The sequence below is a fragment of the Podarcis tiliguerta genome, assembly GCF_965153285.1.
Source record: "Podarcis tiliguerta genome assembly, chromosome: 13".
Classification (NCBI taxonomy): Eukaryota; Metazoa; Chordata; class Lepidosauria; order Squamata; family Lacertidae; genus Podarcis; species Podarcis tiliguerta.
This window is the reverse complement of record NC_139546.1, coordinates 54,049,543-54,067,085: the sequence shown is the minus strand read 5'-3', so window position 1 is coordinate 54,067,085 and position 17,543 is coordinate 54,049,543. Positions and strand designations below refer to the sequence as shown.

The window sequence follows — 17,543 nt, the reverse complement described above, 5'->3', positions numbered from 1 at the left end:
GGCAGCTGGAGCAAAACCCGGTGGCGTTGGCGGGCCTCTTCAGCTGCAGGCGGCGCCACCGCGAGTGAGGCCGCCAAGCTCCGGGTGGAGAGGGTGCCCTGAGGGGGGGGGCTCGTGGAGCAGCCCCTGCCCCACCTGCGGCCTCCAGACGAGAGTGCAGCCCCCGGCCGGCCTGAAGGAGGACACGGCCCTCAATGACGTCCACTTCTGCTGCTGCTGCTGCTTCGGGGCCTGCGGGGGTGGGGGGCACGCGGGGAGGTGGAAATGGGACTGTAACTCTTGCGTTAAAAAGTAGCTTCTCTGTTTCATCTCACAGAGTTTATTGAAAGGTCGGGGGGGGGGAACCCCACAATTAAACAGCTGGTGATTCCTTCCTTGCTGGGAGCTGGACTGGATGACCCCTGGAGTGCCCTTTCCATATCTCTACATTTCTTGGATTCTGTGACGTTGGAAGGTGGTGGCCTCACCTTCGCTGGAGGTTTTTAAATAGGTTTGTCATAGATTCTCCAGCTGTGATTTCTACATTGCAGGGGGTTGGACTAGATGACCCTCAGGGTCACTCCTAACTCAACTGTTCTGTGACGCATTGGGGATTTTAAAGCAGTGCCCGGGTGGCTGTCTGTCAAACTGAGTGGACATTCCTGCACTGCGGGGGGGGGGGGGTAGACACCCCGCGGGGTCCTTTCCCCACCTCTACAAGTCTAAAGGTCCTAAATTTCCTCAAGGTCTGTCTGTGGCGGGTTCTGAGTCATGTCGCAACCTGCACAGCCCCCACAGAACCGCAGTCCCAGCCCAGATTGCGCAGGCCAGTCGCCTGAAATGCCAAACCACCCGGTTCCTATTTACTTTCCCCTTATCTCTGCACAGAGAGTTTGTCTTCCGCCCAGCAACCCTTTCTTTCCCTGGGCAGAAATTTCATTGGTGCGGCCCCCTCAAAAGGCATTGTGGTGTGTTTGGGGATAAATATTGCTGCTGGGAAATGTGGGGGTGGCCTGGGGGCGCCATCCTGCCCCCCCCCCGGCAAGGTAGTGCGGCACCTTCGCCCATCCTTGAAAATTTCCTTCTTGAGAAAACAGTGGGCGGAAAACCCCATGAGGTCATGGAGGAGGAAGCGAGAGGAGGAGGGGGGGGGCATGCTGGATTCCCCAGACCTGACTCACGAGGAAGCTTTGCAAACCGAGAACTGAAAGCAGACTGTGGCCTTCCGGGTTCTGCTTTCGACTTGAAAGTGAGCGCGCAGAGAGCAAGCGGAGATCATGAGGGCAGAATCCTCCTTTGTGCAAAATTATTTATTTTTTTAACCATTTCTATTTACATATTCTTATGACATATCATTTGGTCTTCTGGCCCTCGGAAGGTCGAGGCTGAGAGGAGACATGGAAGGTGGAGCAAGCTGGTTTTCTCCTGCTCTGGAGGGTAGGACTCGAACTCATGGCTTCAAGTTGCAAGAAAGGAGAGTCCCACTAAACCTTCCCCACTAAGAACTTTCCGACAGCAAGAGCTGCTCAACAGAGAAATGGTCTCCCTCGGGAGATGGTGGACACTGTCATGGATACTGTAGTGAAGATTCTTGAATTGCAGGGGGTTGGACTAGATGACCCCCAGGGTCCCTCCCAACTCCACAGTTTCTATGCTTCTGTACAAAAATAAGGGGGCAGAGGGAAAGACACACGGGGTAAAGTGCAAATGAGGGGGGGGACTTTGGGGGTTTGGCTGCCAGACACCCCCCCCCAAAAAGCCTTTTAAGAACAAGAGAGAGATTTTCAAGGGACACCTTTTGCACACAAGGGGATTCCAGTATCTACATTTCCCACTCTCCCCCCTTGGCTCAAAGTCTTTTCATGCCCCCCCCCAACTCTTGGAACAAAGGGATGCAGCAGACTTGCTGGCGAAATCCGCCCCCTGCTTCTTCCAGCAGCTGCCAGGCTGGCTTCAGGTCTCCTCGCGATGATGCGGCAGGTGCATTTGCTCCTCTGTTGAAAGGGGAAAGATGGATTCGTTAGGACGATTTGAGTTGCAGCCCACAACCTCTGGAGAGCGCCAGGTTGCCAAAGGCTGTTCTGCGGGGGGGGGGAGCAGAGGAGACTTCCCACCACCCCCCTCCTTGCTCACCTGGGTCTCCGAGAGGAACGAGGGTTGCCCGCCGCTGCCGGTGTCTCCTGCGGCACACCACGGTGGTGGCAACGGCCACGGCAACCAGGGTGACAGCCAGCAGTGAAAGCACGACTGTTGGTGAGACCCCCCTTTCTGCCGCCTGGGGGGGCTGGCTAGCGGGCCCGGCTGCCCAGGGATCTGCAAGGCAAACAAAGAATTTCGAAGCACAGTCGAGGGACTTTGAAGAGGGTGGGAAGTCCCTTTCCAGGCGCCCCCGTCCTCCCAGCACCACACACTCACCGTGGCCGAGTGGCGCAGCACTTCTGGTTGACATGGGGGGCTGTGTGGCATCCTTGGGGACCTCTGGAGCTGGATGCATGGCAGGGGTCTCCTCAAGGACCCCCATTGAGGTCTCTTCAAGGACCCTCAGCGAGACCGTGGGGGCCTGAGCTGAGAGGGGGGCTTGGGAGGTGGAGAGCTTGGGTGCAGAGGTGAGGGCCGGCTTGGGAGGCGCAGGACTTGGTCTCTGCATCACAACACCCTTTTCTGTGGGAGAGAGAAATGCACACTGAGACTGCTGGGGGGCAGGAAAACAGGCCATTCACAGGCTCATAGGATCGAGGGTCCTCTAGCCCAGCCTCCTGCAATAATAATACAGTTGTACCCTGGAATTTGAATGGAATCCGTTCCGGAAGTCCATTTGACTCCCAAAGCATTCCAAAACCAAAGCACGGCTTCTGATTGGCTGCAGGAAGCTCCCGCAGCCAATCAGAAGTCCCGCCAGACGTTTGGCTTCCAAAAGAATGTTCAAAAACTGGAACAGTCACTTCTGGGTGTGCGGCGTCTGGGACCCAAAACGTTCAGGAACTAAGCTGTTCCAAAACCAAGGTACAACTGTAATGGTTATTTTATTATTTATATGTCGCTCAATGGACTGACTCAAAATGATGGCAACCGTTAGGCTAAAGTTCTGTGAGGCTTACCAAAGGAGGGGGTCAGTCTGTGCCTCGGCCAAAGGCCAGGCGGAACAGCTCTGTCTTGCAGGCCCTGCGGAAAGATGTCAAGTCCCGCAGGGCCCTGGTCTCTTGTGACAGAGTGTTCCACCAGATCGGGGCCACAGCCGAAAAAGCCCTGGCTCTAGTTGGGGCCAGCCTAACCTCCCTGTGGCCCAGGACCTCCAAGATGCTTTTGTTTGAAGACCGTAAGGTCCTCTGTGGGGCAGACCGGGAGAGGGGACCTCTGGAGCTGGATGCATGGCAGGGGTCTCATCAAGGACCCCCATTGAGGTCTCTTCAAGGACCACAGCAACCAGGGTGACAGCCAGCAGTGAAAGCACGACTGTTGGTGAGACCCCCCTTTCTGCCGCCTGGGGGGCCTGGCTAGCGGGCCCGGCTGCCCAGGGATCTGCAAGGCAAACAAAGAATTTCGAAGCACAGTCGAGGGACTTTGAAGAGGGTGGGAAGTCCCTTTCCAGGCGCCCCCGTCCTCCCAGCACCACACACTCACCGTGGCCGAGGGGCGCAGCACTTCTGGTTGACATGGGGGGCTGTGTTGCATCCTTGGGGACCTCTGGAGCTGGATGCATGGCAGGGGTCTCATCGAGGACCCCCATTGAGGTCTCTTCAAGGACCCTCAGCGAGACCGTGGGGGCCTGAGCTGAGAGGGGGGCTTGGGAGGTGGAGGTCTTGGGTGCAGAGGTGAGGGCCGGCTTGGGAGGCGCAGGACTTGGACTCAGCATCACAACACCCTTTTCTGTGGGAGAGAGAAATGCACACTGAGACCGCTGGGGGGCAGGAAAACAGGCCATTCACAGGCTCATAGGATTGAGGGTCCTCTAGCCCAGCCTCCTGCAATAATAATACAGCTGTACCCTGGAATTTGAACGGAATCCGTTCCGGAAGTCCATTTGACTCCCAAAGCATTCCAAAACCAAAGCACGGCTTCTGATTGGCTGCAGGAAGCTCCCGCAGCCAATCAGAAGTCCCGCCAGACATTTGGCTTCCAAAAGAATGTTCAAAAACCGGAACAGTCACTTCCGGGTGTGCGGCGTCCGGGACCCAAAACATTCGGGAACTAAGCTGTTCCAAAACCAAGGTACAACTGTAATGGTTATTTTATTATTTATATGTCGCTCATCTGAGCGGGTTGTCCCAGCCACTCTGGGCAGCTCCCAACAAAATATTAATAATAATAATAATAATAATAATAATAATAATAATAATAATAATAATTTTTATTTATATCCCGCCCTCCCCAGCCGAAGCCGGGCTCAGGGCGGCTAACAACAATAAAATAGTACAACATTCTAAAAACATTTCATTATAAAATTAATTCAACTCAAAATGATGGCAACCATTAGGCTAAAGTTCTGTGAGGCTTACCATAGGAGGGGGTCAGGCTGTGCCTTGGCCAAAGGCCTGGTGGAACAGCTCTGTCTTGCAGGCCCTGTGGAAAGATGTCAAGTCCCGCAGGGCCCTAGTCTCTTGGGACAGAGCGTTCCACCAGATCGGGGCCACAGCCGAAAAAGCCCTGGCTCTAGTTGGGGCCAGCCTAACCTCCCTGTGGCCCTGGACCTCCAAGATGTTTTTGTTTGAAGACTGTAAGGTCCTCCGTGGGGCAGACCGGGAGAGGCGGCCCCGTAGGTACGAGGGTCCTGGGCCGTATAGGGCTTTAAAGCACAAAAGCCTTGAAACATTAAAAACCTCCCATTAGAAGAAGAGGTTTTTAATGCTTCCAGGTGTCTTCTAGTGGAGGGATTGTGGCTGAAGGTTCCCTGATGGGTGGCTGTGCAAATTCTGTCTGAAAGCCTCCACCTTCCCAAGAAGCCCTTTCCAGAGTCCAGTTGGCTGATGCCCTCAGAAAGTCCAGCCAGAATCTCTGTGAGGGAGGCAGGGACTGGGCACCACCTTGCGAGCTTCGTGGCTGCCAAGTGGGAATTCGAACTCGGGTCTCTCCCAGGTCCCCGCCTGACCACTAGGCCCCTTCACTTCTCGCCAGCCAGAGCACCCCAAACCTTTTTTTTCTCTCTTTTTCACTCACCTTTTTCAGGGAATTCTTTCATCAGCGCTTGGACCCAGTCGCTGCTCTTTAAGCCGAGGTAACAGTCTCCTTGGGGGAACGTGAACCTGCCGAGGAAAAGGACGGAATGGAGCGGAGGGATGGAGGTGGAGAGCCAGGGGGCTGGCAGAGACGTAACGGAGCCGCCGAAGGATGGCAGGCAGGGAAAAGTCCCTTGTTCCGGGCTGGCGAGGGTGGCCTACTTACTTGACTAAGTCCATGCAGGGTTCCCAGTTTTTCATCCGCCCGGGGTATTTGCTTAATTTCCCCTGCTTTTTGGAGTGTTTCTGGCAGGAGCCACAAGTCCCAGCAGCTGCTCCCTCGTTCCCCAGAGCTGTGGAAAGAGAAGAGCAGAGCTTCAGGAAAGAGTGGAGAGCGGAGAGGGCCGCTTTGGCCCACAATGAATGAGGAAGAGAGGGAGGAGAAGCAGGCCCTGGGCCCAGCAAAGGGGGCTTGCTTTTGGGGGGGGGGGTTATGCTTAATTCCTAAAGGGAACAAGGTTTGGTCAGCGTAGAACACCTTTGCAGTGGCTGCCCATTTGCAACCGGGCCGTTCAAGGTGCTGCTGTTAGCATAAAGGTAAAGGGACCCCTGACCGTTAGGTCCAGTCGCGGATGACTCTGGGGTTGCGGCGCTCATCTTGCTTTCCTGGCCGAGGGAACCGGCATACAGCTTCCGGGTCATGTGGCCAGCAGGACCAAGCCCCTTCTGGCGAACTAGAGCAGCGCATGGAAACACCCTTAAAAGTTTGGGACCAGTTTACCCATGAGAACACTTTGCCCCTTCAATTGGTGGAACTGGCACTGCTGCAGATGCCACACAAGGTCTGTTCCACATTTACAAGAACCTGATCTTTTAGTACGGCCTGCCCTTTGGAACTCCCTGCCACTTGATATGAAGCAGGCGCCTTCCCTGTGTTCTTTTTGGCACCTGCTGAAAGTATTCTTGTTTATGCAAGCCTAATGCTCAGAAAGCTGATGTAATTTTGACGATGGTTATGTTAAAACGTATGCAGGATTTGAAGTGCGACAACAGAGGAGAAATTGTAGTTTAATAATTTAGAATTAATGCATATAATGGATAAAATATAAGTAATATAGCAGCTTTATAAGTTAACAAAAGGATCCCATGGGTGACCTGTCAAAGGATATGAGAGATTTGTTCGGATTGTACTGTAAAGGAATTGCTAAAATTTGAAATAATAATAATAATAATAATAATAAATATTATTAAAAGAAGAAAGTCGAGGTAATTCTGATTTGTTTTAGTATTTTAACTTTTGTATGCTTTAAAGGTGATGACAAATCTAGACAAGCAAAGACATCACCTTGCCGACAAAGGTCCGTATAGTAAAGTTAAAGCTCTGGTTTTCCCAGTAGTGATGTATGGAAGTGAGAGCTGGACCATAAAGAAGGCTGATCGCTGAAGAATTGATGCCTTTGAATTCTGGTGCTGGAGGAGACTCTTGAGAGTCCCATGGACTGCAAGAAGATCAAACCTCTCCATTCTGAAGGAAATTAGCCCTGAGTGCTCACTGGAAGGACAGATCCTGAAGCTGAGGCTCCAATACTTTGGCCACCTCCTGAGAAGAGAAGACTCCCTGGAAAAGACCCTGATGCTGGGAAAGATGGAGGGCACAAGGAGAAGGGGATGAGATGGTGGGACAGTGTTCTGGAAGCTCCCAGCATGAGGGAGGCAGTGGAAGACAGGAGTGCCTGGTGTGCTCTGGTCCAGGGGGTCACGAAGAGGCAGACACGACTAAACGAGTAAACAACAACATGTTTTAAAGGAGGGTTGTGATCTTTTTTTGTTAACCACTTTGAGGTTTTCCATAATCATTTCATACATTGTATGAAATAATAATAATGCTGCACAATCCTGTGTTCAGTATCAGCTGTCCCTGCAAAAGCTTCAGGGCAAATAGATGCAGGGCTTTTTTCCACCCAGAACTCTCTGGAACTCAGTTTCAGGCCCTCTCAGATGGGCGCCATTATCCATTATAAGAGAACAAGGGAGGTGTTAATGGTGAGTTCTGGCGCCTCTTTTCCTACAAAAACAGCACTGGATAGATTGCTCCATTTCCACTTTCGAAAGACTGTAATTTGTCATTCCAAAACTGGGGAGAACTTTCCTCCCTGTTTTGCGCAGGAGCACAAGGGAGCCCCCCCACCCCAAGATGGCACTAAAGCAGGAACATTGAGGGAGCGGTACACAATGGCCCACAAAGTGAAATGACTCGTGTGAACCCACCACCAATACACTGAGATGGCATTGATGGTGTGTTGCCTAGTTAACCGGTGGAACTCCCTTCCACAAGAGGCAGCAACGACCACCAACCCAGATGACTTTGAAAGAGGATTAGACAAATTCATGGCCCCAAAGGGGACCCATCTCACCTAGCATCCTGTCCCCTGAGTATCCAAATGCCCCCCCCCCAAAAAAAAACTTAGGAATCTAGATAGACTGCTTCTGGGCCTGGAGGTTCCTTAAGTACATGAGAAGAGCCTGACCGCTGGATCCAGCTCAGCCTCCTCTTCCTCCAGTGGCCAACCAACCAACCATACATAAATAATTTTAGTTCTATGTCTCCTTTCCACAGTTCAATCCATGCTCAAGGCGGCTTCCAACATGAAAGAAACCGTCACAAATGTAGCCATGAATGAGAAATCAAAAGTTTAAAAAATGCAAAACCAAACTGAGCAACTTCCACATAAATCACAGCAAAGTCTAACACAAAGATACAACACAAAGAGAGTCCTTTTGACTATCAGTAACAGCAACGATCTCTGCCCCCAACGGAAACCTCCAAAGCAAGACCCCGGCCTCAGCTTTTGTAGCTGGAGTCAGTCCATTAAGGACGCGAACGCCCAGAAACTGGCAGAGCTCCTCTTTCGCTCTCCTTGGACTTCGGTTGCAGCAAAAGTAGCAAAGGCTTGAGGAATGTGGGAGTGTTGCTGTTTCCCCAGAGGCAGAAAAATAAAGAGAAACGCTGGCATGGGTTTTAATTTGTTAACTTTCTGTGAGCCTTAAGGCACTGTATTTTTCTCTCTCGATTTTGTTGTTTCATTCCCCCCCCCCGCCCCTTTTTTCAACAATCAAGCTGTGCACGCATTTTCTGAAGCAAAAATAAACAGAAGAACGCCGTTTACGGAAGCCTTGAAATTACAGGGTGGTTTCAAGGGCTGAGAGCCTGGCAAAGGGGGGGGGGTGTCTTGCCCCAAGGACCCTGTTCAGCCTTCTAGGTGCCACCCAAGGGAGCTCCAGGAAGGGGTCCAAGGGGGGAGTGGCTCCTCCAGCACAGAGGGGGGGGGGGCTTTTGCAATAGCTGCTCCGAACACCTCAGTTAAGAACATCAGAAAAGCCTTGTTGGCTCAGTCCCATCTCCCTTCTAGTCCAGCTCCCCGTCCTCACAGGGGCCACTTCTCCCCCCCCCCCCAGCTCCGGTTTCCAGAGACTGGCATTCAGAAGCGGCCCTCGGCAGCCCCCTCCTCCTCCATGAATTTGTCCCCCCCCCCCCTCCTGGAAGGCCACCCCTGCCTCCTGCGGGAAACTCTGCGCTGCCTGAACCAGGGTTTTCTCTTCCCCTTCCCCAGGAGTCCTGCGCCCTCCCCGCCCCGCTCGCCCGTCCAGCCCTCCTTCCCCGGCTCCAGCCCGTCCCACCCGGCCCGCGGGCGCCTTACCTGGCCCCGCCAGGAGGAGCGCCAGCAAGACGGGCAGCCGCGCCCCCATGCTTCTCCTTCTGCCTCCGAAAACGAAAGGGACCCGGCCGAGGTGCGGCGCCCTGGGACTTTCCGGCGCCAGGAGGCGGAGGCGGAGCGCAGCCCCAGCCCGGAAGCCTCTCCCGCGAGGGGGCAGCGGGGAACTCCCCGGGAAGAGGGAGCGGAACGCGTGGTCCTGGGGGGCCCGTTGGCCCAGCGTCGCTAGCCTCGCTATTTCCCGGGGTGGGGGGTTCATCTCCCACATTGGGGATCCCTTTGAGTGCCCCTCGATTTATTACCCCCCCCGTCTAGGATGAGGAGAGAAGCGGGGAAAGGTTCTCTCCATCCACGCCGGGCGAACATGAATCAACGTCCATCTGATGGAAAGTCCGTCTCTGTCTTGCAGTGGCGTAGCGTGGGTTGTCAGCACCCGGGGCAAGGCAAGTAATTTGCACCCCCTAACCCGTGGATTTGCGCCCCCTAACCCTACCCCCCAGATGTTGCGCCCGGTGCGGCCGGCCCCCCTGCACCCCCCACTCTACGCCACTGCGGTCATGTGCCCCCCCCCCCCGCCCTTCCTTCCTTTCTATTCAACTTGAAGCGAGAGACTCGAGGAGCTTCCAATCCTGTCCTCTCGCCCCTCGGAAGATGCTTCAGTGCTGCCATCGACTGGCTGCCATCCGGTGAGAACATCGGAAGAGTCCTGCAGCCGCTGGATCGGGCCCCGCAGGGGTCATCCATAGCTCTCCCCTCCTCCATGAATGTCTCACATCCTCTTTAAAGCCATCCTAGTTGATGGCTACCACAGCCTCCTGCACAGCAGCCAAGTCCTAGGGGCCACCGTCCCTTTGCACCACCAAGAAAATATTTGAGGGGCCAGGCTGGATTGAGCTTCACTTTGTTGGCTCTCATCCAGTCCATTGCTGAGGCAAGACTCTGGTCCAGCACTTCCACTGCCTCACTTGCAGGTGTGAAGGAGATGTGACCATGCACTCCAAACCTCCAGATGTCCCCACCCTTGGTTTCACGTAGATGTTAAACAACACGGGGGACAGGATTGAGCCCTGCGGAACCCCACATTGAAGGCTCCATGGGCTGAAAAGCATTTGCCAAGCACCCCCCTCTGGGATAACCATCCAAGTAGGACCAGATCCACTGCAAAGCAGTGCCACCCAGCCCTAGTTCAGACAATGGTTGATGGTACTGAAAGCCACTGAGAGGTTGAGGAGAATTAACAGGGACGTGTTTCCCTGTCTGTCTCTTTCAAGTGTTACGGTAAAATCTCTGTGTGTGTGTGTGTGTGTGATTGCGTGTGTGTCTGAGTGCATGTTCCCTTGTCTTGTTATGTGTTAAGTTTGTTAATCAATAAAGCAACGTTATATAGAAATTCCAATACGCATTGGTTGTCTCATTGTTTATTTGTGTTCTCTCTCTGGGGTGCACCATGTCTCATTCAAGCTAAACATCTAAACAGACAAGGAACCTGATTATTCTGTACAGGGTTATTCTCACGATTGTCAAGGAGGTGAAGAACCATGTAACCCCACAAGAACAGAACAAGAAAGGAGATTCTGATTAATCATCAAGAAGATGCATTGCACTGGTTAGACTAGATGACCCTCAAGATTCCTCCTAAAGCTACTATTCTATAACTCCAGGATTTCCCCCACTGTGAGTTCTTTCATGGGGAGTGAGAGTTTGCTTCAAGGTGAAGCTCATTCCGCATTCCAATCACTATTCGGGTTTATCCGTCGTATGAATTCTTTGGTGGGAAGTAAGGTGATCCTTCCGACTGAAGCTCTTCCCACAGTCCAAGCACTCATATGGCTTCTCCCCTGTATGAAGTCTTTGGTGGGAAGTGAAATGGGCGCTCCTTCTGAAACTCTGTCCACACTCTTGGCATTGAAATGGTTTCTCCCCAGTGTGAATTCTCTGGTGTCGATGGAACCCATATCGTGTAGTAAAGCCCTTTGTGCACTCCAAGCAGTGATATAGTTTCTCCCCTGTATGAATTTTTTGGTGGGAAGTGAGACTCTCCTTCCTGGAGAAGCTCTTTCCACATTCCACACACTGGTATGGTTTCTCCCCTGTATGGATTCTTTGGTGGGAAGTGAGATGGGACCTGTCACTAAAGCTCTTTCCACACTCTTGGCATTCAAATGGTTTCTCTCCCTTATGAATTCTCTGGTGTCGATGGAAGCCTTTTCGTGTAGTAAAGCACTTCTCACATTCCAAGCACTGAAATGGCTTCTCCCCTGTATGAATTCTTTGGTGAGAAGTGAGACTCTCCTTCCTGAAGAAAGTCTTCCCACATTCCACACACTGGTACGGTTTCTCTCCGGTGTGAATAATCTGATGTCGACGGAAGCATTTGCTTGTAGGAAAAGACTCCCCACAGTCCAAGCACTGATATGGTTTCTCCCCTGTATGAATTCTTTGATGGGAAGTGAGACATGAGCTCCGCCTGAAGCTCTTCCCACACTCTAAGCACTGATATGGTTTCTCTCCAGTGTGAATTCTTTTGTGTTGACGCAAGTCACTTCTTGTAGTAAAGAACTTCTCGCATTCCACACACTGAAATGGTTTCTCCCCTGTATGTATTCTTTGATGGGAAGTCAGATAGGTCCACTTCCTAAAGCTTTTCCCACATTCCAAGCACTGAAATGGTTTCTCCCCACTGTGAATTCTCTTATGTTGATGTAAGTTTCTTCTTGTACTAAAGAACTTCTCACATTCAAGACACTGAAATGGTTTCTCCCCTGTATGAATTCTTTGATGGGAAGCGAGACTTCCCTTTTGACTGAAGCTCTTCCCACATTCCAAGCACTGATATGGTTTCTCCCCACTGTGAATTCTCTTATGTTGTTGCAAGTCTCTTGTTGTAGTAAAGAACTTCTCACATTCAAGACACTGAAATGGTCTCTCCCCTGTATGAATTCTTTGATGGGAAGTAAGCCTATCTTTCCAACTGAAGCTTTTTCCGCACTCTTGGCACTGATATGGTTTCTCCCCAGTGTGAATTCTCTTATGTTGCCATAGCTTTTTTCTTGCAGCAAAGCACTTTGTGCATTCCAAGCACTGATATGGTTTCTCCCCTGTATGAATATTTAGATGGGAAGTAAGACTATTCTTCCGACTGAAGCTCTTTCCACATTCCAGGCACTGAAAGGGTTTCTTCCCCATAGGATTTATTTGATGGGAAGTGGCATGGGAGCTCTGACTGAAGTTCTCTCCACGTTCCAAATCTTGATATGGCTTCTCCACTGTCTGGATTTTGTCCTGTTGTCCCTTGTTCTTAATTTCTGATTCATCACCACCTGCAACAAAGAGAGGAACAGATCAGAGCCTAAGAAAGAAATGGAGTTCCCAGTTTTTGAATAATGCAAATGAACATTTGTGATCAAGGAAGATCTGAAGGGAGTTAGATGGGAAGTCTTACTGGAGAGTTCACTGCCTGACTGACTTTCACTGACATATTTATGGGAAATTCATATTCAAAAAGCCTGTTCTTTTCAGAGGAGAAATTTCTTTGGCTCAATCATTGAACCAACTCCATCTGCAAGGTCAGAACTCTATTTGAATGTGAATTGGATTCTCTGTCTACCAATTACCTAGCATCCAGGGGAGAATTAAATTGCTGTGTAATGACAGACTTCTAAATGGGTTTGGAAAATACATCAAAAAAGCTCAAAACTAACTACTGGTGATTTCAAAATAGTAACATGAATATATAGTTCTGAAACTTTGCCTTCATTAACTTCTGAGCTGTTTGTAAATGTCCCATCTTTTTTTCCTATGCAGAACGGACTGAAAACCGATGATAACTTTTTATAAGTGCAGAGAAGCAGAGAAGATCAAAGAAGGAGAACTAAATAATCATAATTAGTAAATCATAGCAAAGATAACAATGAATGCATTTTGATTTTAGATACAGCAGTAGATGAAGAGAAGTCCACAGCTTTGCAACTGTATGAAGTGAAGAAAAAAAGAAAGAAAGAAAGAAAGAAAGAAAGAAAGAAAGAAAGAAAGAAAGAAAGAAACTGTTCTGAAGCCAGAAGAGATTTATGGACGATTGGAGGTAGCAAAGACTAATCTGTAAATTAAACAGAGGCAGAAAAAGCCTCTCATCCATTGGAAATCAATTTGGAGAAAGACTTTTTGCTCCACCAAAAAATCCACAAAAATCAAAACCTGGCAGAACCAACTTCCCTGAACACTCAGAAAGCCCATCCACATCCTGATCCCTGTGGGAAAAGGCAGAAGCGGAGGAGCAATATCCACAGAAGAAACAGTCCCCTCCATGCAAGGTGAGCTGTGGGGGTGTGAGAATCCCAGCTGCTCTAGGTGGCAACGTTGGGATCCATCCAAATATGGGAGGTTTGTCACGGATAAATATCTCCTGAATTACAAAACAGAGATTATGACCCAAGAGGGAACTTTACCCAGAGAGATCATGGTCCTCCAAGTCTCCTCCATGACTTCCTTATGCAGAGCTCTCTGGGCAGGATCCAGCAACGCCCACTCCTCAGCCGTGAAACGAACAGCGACATCTTCAAAACAAACTGGACCCTAAAAGAAAAAAGGTCCTTCTCTTACACAACATAAAGATTATTTCCTGCACGTTGCTTTTGCTTCCTGCCTGGGCTGTTTTAATTGGATTGGTCTGCTGCACATTCGGATTATTGGTGCTTATTTCTACACGTTGTTTTATTCAGATCAATATGTCTGTGCAAGCGTTCCAGTTTGCCAAATGGAAGAATCCCTCTCTCCTCTCCCTATGTGATGTTCTGGGATGGAAAGACTCCCCAGATGTCCCAAAGACAATTTATAATGAATAATACTAGTGACATTCAGGGTTAAGGTGAAGGGGTTACGCTTTATCCTCAGCACACAAACCTTCATTAATGGCATTTTCAGCCTTTGTTCAGGGCAGCTTTGACAGAAGGCAAGAGGGGATTCATTTGTCCTCAGAAACCCCTGTCTACTCAGCCTCTTTCCCCCCAAGGCTCCTTCCCCGCACCTGATCCGGTTCCTCAGCCGCTGCTTCCCCTCCGCCAGGACGAAGAGATGGAGGAGGAGGTCTTGCCGGCATCCTTCTTTCACCTGCGAGAGACAAAGGGAAGTGGGGAGACAGGAGTGCAGGATGCTTCTCTCACAGGTGCATTTGGGAGTTTGTCCCCATTTCATATTTTAGTTATGCTAAAATATATCTCATCTCCTTTGGCCTCATGACCCCAAGTGGCTTCTCCCAAAATATTGAATGAACCTGCAGATTAGTTTGAGAATCACCAGAATGTGACCCAACTAAGAAAAAAACTCCTTTCTCCTCACCCAGCGGCCTCTCTCTGGTGTCCAACGAAGTCCTCTCTGCCTCAGAGGAATCAGGACCCATTTCTGCAGAGAGATCCTTTTCCTGAAAGAGCAACAAGAATTCAAAAAAGAGAATGGGGAGAAGGGTTAGAAAAGGAAAAAGGATGAGCAATTTGGAGAGTTTTTTAGGATCTTCTCCCTCCTTGGAGCCCCTTGGGAGCATCCAGAGGAAAGTCTCTCTCACCTGCTTCCTCTCCTCCGCCTGACTCAGGAGGAAACCTTCGGCCAGGGCCACTGCCTGGGAACTGGTCTCCGCTCCGCATTCCCTCACCCAGCTCTCCATCTCCGCTGGAAGGACAGCCAGGAACTGCTCCAAGATCACCAGGTCCAGCATCTCAGCTTTCGTGTGCCTTTCTGGCTTCAGCCACTGACAGTCAAGGTGGAGGAACCGGTGGCAAACCTCACGGGGTCCTTTGGCCTCCTGGGAGCAGAACTGCCCGAACCTCTGGCTCTGCGCCTCTGAGCGAAGGGTGTCCTCCTCTCCCAGGATCTTCTGCACAGAGCTTTCCCAGAATCCCCCACTGCCCCCAATTTCCATAGCATGGCCTCTTCCTGCTCCAGGGCCAGCTGAGTCTTGCTCATCCATCTTTTCCTTGACCAAGTTCTGCCTGTCTGATTTAGAGGTGCTGGCAAATACTGTAAAGGAAATATATTGTTCTGTTATGAAATTGGCACACGGTCAGCAGAAGAAAAAGGTTCCCTGAGCAAGTGTGGCTGAGTCTTGCTAGGAACCAGGGCTGGACTGCACCACACGCCAGACTCTGAGCTTTCTGTAATAAAAAAGGAAGGAGGAAGGAGAAAAAGAAATCCTCTCGCCCTCCTGGAAGGAAAGTGACCAGGCCAGAAGTGGAGGCAAATGAAGGGGTTTCTGTGAGATGAATCAGCCTGGTGGCTCCTGCCTCTCGGTGCTTTCAGCCCAGGAATGAAGTCAGCACTTTGCATCTCCACATCTCCAGACAGACTGATGGGGTGGGATCCCTTTTTCTCTGCTCCGAGGGCCAAATCCTCATCTGGCCAAGCCCCTGAGGGCCAAATGGGCAAAGCCAAAGTTATTATTGTGTTTTAAAGTTATCGGCTGCTCTGGGAGCTTACGGTGAAGAGTGGGTAATGAATAATAATAAAAATAAAAATACTGTGTTGTAGCTTAGCCCCCCCCCCCTCAGCCCGCGATGTCTGGGGCTTCTCCTGGATCCCACACACTCCCTGGGGGCTCCGGTGGCGTCAGTGACTAGCAGGATCCCTTTCCAGCTCTGAGAGAGAGGACCAGGCCAGGCTCCTCCATGCTCTGGACCCCATGAGGCCATGGCAGGGCCCTCTAGGCGGAGCTGCCCCAATGCAAAAGTGGCCGGGTTCCCTCTCTTGATTCCTTGTCTTTCTATCTCCCTCTTTTCTCCAAGGAGCTCCAGGGGGCATCCGGGGGGGGGGCTCCTCACTGAAGCCCCACCACCTTGAGAAGACATCTAATTCCCCTCTCAAACAGCTGCTTGGGTGGCCGGTTCATTTCCTGGCCCAATTCAAGGGGCTCACATTTGGTACCCAAATATCAGAACACCAGCAGGACTGGGGCGCAAGAGCCCCTCTCCCCCCCTGCGCTTCCTTCCAGCAACTGGACCCCCCCCCTGCATCCCGGGGACCCCCCTCTTCTCCCCAATGCAGAGACTCACCGGCTCCCCGGAGGCGCCATGGATGCAGCACGTGCAGAAGAGAGAGACAAAGGCCCCTCCTCCTCTGGTGGAGTTCCCGGTGTCCCCCCCCACCCCCCGCTTGACTTCCTCTCCCCTCTAGCAATCCAGCTCAATCACTTTTAACCCTTGGCAAGCCAGCGCCCCCTCTCTCCCTCTCCCTCCTGTGCCAGGGAGTTCCACTGGTGAACTCTGCCTTGCGTGTAATTTTACCTGTCCTGAATCTTCCAACATCCCGACTCCTTGGATGTCTTTGAGTTCCACTGTCAGGAGATGCAACTCTCCCTCCACTTTCTCTAGGCCAGGCTTGGCTTTTGAAAATTAGGGAGGGGGGGGCTCAGTAATTAGCTAATTGGGAACCACTGCTCTGAAGTCTAAAGAGCCCCAAAGGCTGCAACCTTTTTTCATCGCAAAGTCTGCCTTGATCATTTTGGCAGCCCTTTTCTGAACCTTTTCCAACTCCCCAAACCTCCTTCATGAGGAGAGGCGACTGCACCCCCCATGAGGTTACGCCATAGAGTTGTGACCAGGGGGGGCTGCAGGGCTCTGTCCGGGGCCTGTTTTGCTCCATCTGTCGATCTTGGATGGAGGAGTTGAGGGGATGCTTGTCCAGTTTGCAGATGACACCAAACTGGGAGGGAAGGCACAAAGGACAGAATCTGGATTCAGGATTACCATTTACAGATGAATTTCCATAGGGAGAAAGGTCAGATTCTGCACTTAGGCGGGAAGAACCAGATGCACAAATATAGGATGGGGGACATAGCAGTGCATGTGAAAAAGATCGAGGGGTCTTGGTGGACCACAAGCTCCACCTGAGTTCACTGTGTGATGCATCTGGCGGGGGGAGGCGGTGGTTCTGGTGCGCCCAGTTCCGCGCTGCGGGGACTCAGGCCAGCGCCCCCCTCGGGCTCCGCCGCCCTCTCCCGCGGGCTTCCTCCCAGGAAGGCCCCTCCCGCCTGCCTTTCTTTCGCCCCCTTCTTCCCCACTGACCGGGACCCCCTCTTCCCTCCCGGCCTCCCTTCGCCTCGCGGGCAGAGGGAAAGGCGCGGCGGGATGGCGAGCAAGGTGCCTGCGCAGGGCGCGCTCGGAGAAGCAGGCAGGGCCGTAGCCGGGGGGCGGCGAGGCGGGCTCCTGCCAGGGGTGGGGGCGCAAAATCGGCTAGAAATGTATCCACAAATATCTCTCTAAACAAAAGTATCCATTATTGCCGGAGCGGCTGGTCCAACTTCGAGGTGGGCGCGGCGGCAGCAGCGGCAGCAGCATCAAGAGAGCCGCTGGGAGCCTGGCTGGACGGAAAGGGAACCGGAGGAGGATGCGGGAAGAGCGCCCCCCCCCCCCGGACACATGGAAATGGGTTTGTGCGGAGACGGAGGCTTCGCCAGAAAAGAAGCGGCTCTGGCCAGCAGAAGCCCACCGGTCCTGCCCCCTCGGCAGAGGACGTGTGTTGGAGGGAGGGAGGGAGGGAGCGGGCGCGCATGTGTGTGCCAAGTGGAGGGATGGCGGAGGGAGCCAGCCCAGCCCCGGGCTTCAGCCCTCGGGGGTCATCTCCCACATCTTGGGGTCCCTTTGAGTGCCCTGCGATTTATGGCCCTCCCCCTCCCCGCACTGGGGAGAAGTTCTCTCCATCCAGACACACCGCC

At 52.0% G+C, this 17,543-nt stretch overlaps 2 protein-coding genes across 2 annotated transcripts; both read right to left on the bottom strand.

Moving 5' to 3' along the window:
• Nucleotides 1-1,271: 1,271 nt before the first annotated feature.
• Nucleotides 1,272-8,964, bottom strand: LOC310662448 (uncharacterized protein). The gene is made up of 7 exons (XM_083409378.1): nt 8,831-8,964; nt 5,359-5,485; nt 5,134-5,219; nt 3,601-3,846; nt 3,398-3,498; nt 2,113-2,191; nt 1,272-1,973 (listed from the first exon to the last, which is right to left on the bottom strand). Exons 1-7 carry the CDS (start codon nt 8,877-8,879, stop codon nt 1,933-1,935), a joined length of 729 nt encoding a protein of 242 aa, XP_083265504.1. The 5' UTR covers nt 8,880-8,964; the 3' UTR covers nt 1,272-1,932.
• A 1,618-nt stretch (nt 8,965-10,582) lies between these two features.
• LOC310662659 (uncharacterized protein) lies at nt 10,583-16,227 on the bottom strand (the record flags this gene model as incomplete). Its single annotated transcript, XM_083409603.1, has 6 exons — nt 16,114-16,227; nt 14,403-14,854; nt 14,180-14,261; nt 13,869-13,951; nt 13,291-13,417; nt 10,583-12,165 (listed from the first exon to the last, which is right to left on the bottom strand). Exons 2-6 carry the CDS (start codon nt 14,802-14,804, stop codon nt 10,583-10,585), a joined length of 2,277 nt encoding a protein of 758 aa, XP_083265729.1. The 5' UTR covers nt 14,805-14,854; nt 16,114-16,227.
• Nucleotides 16,228-17,543: the final 1,316 nt, after the last annotated feature.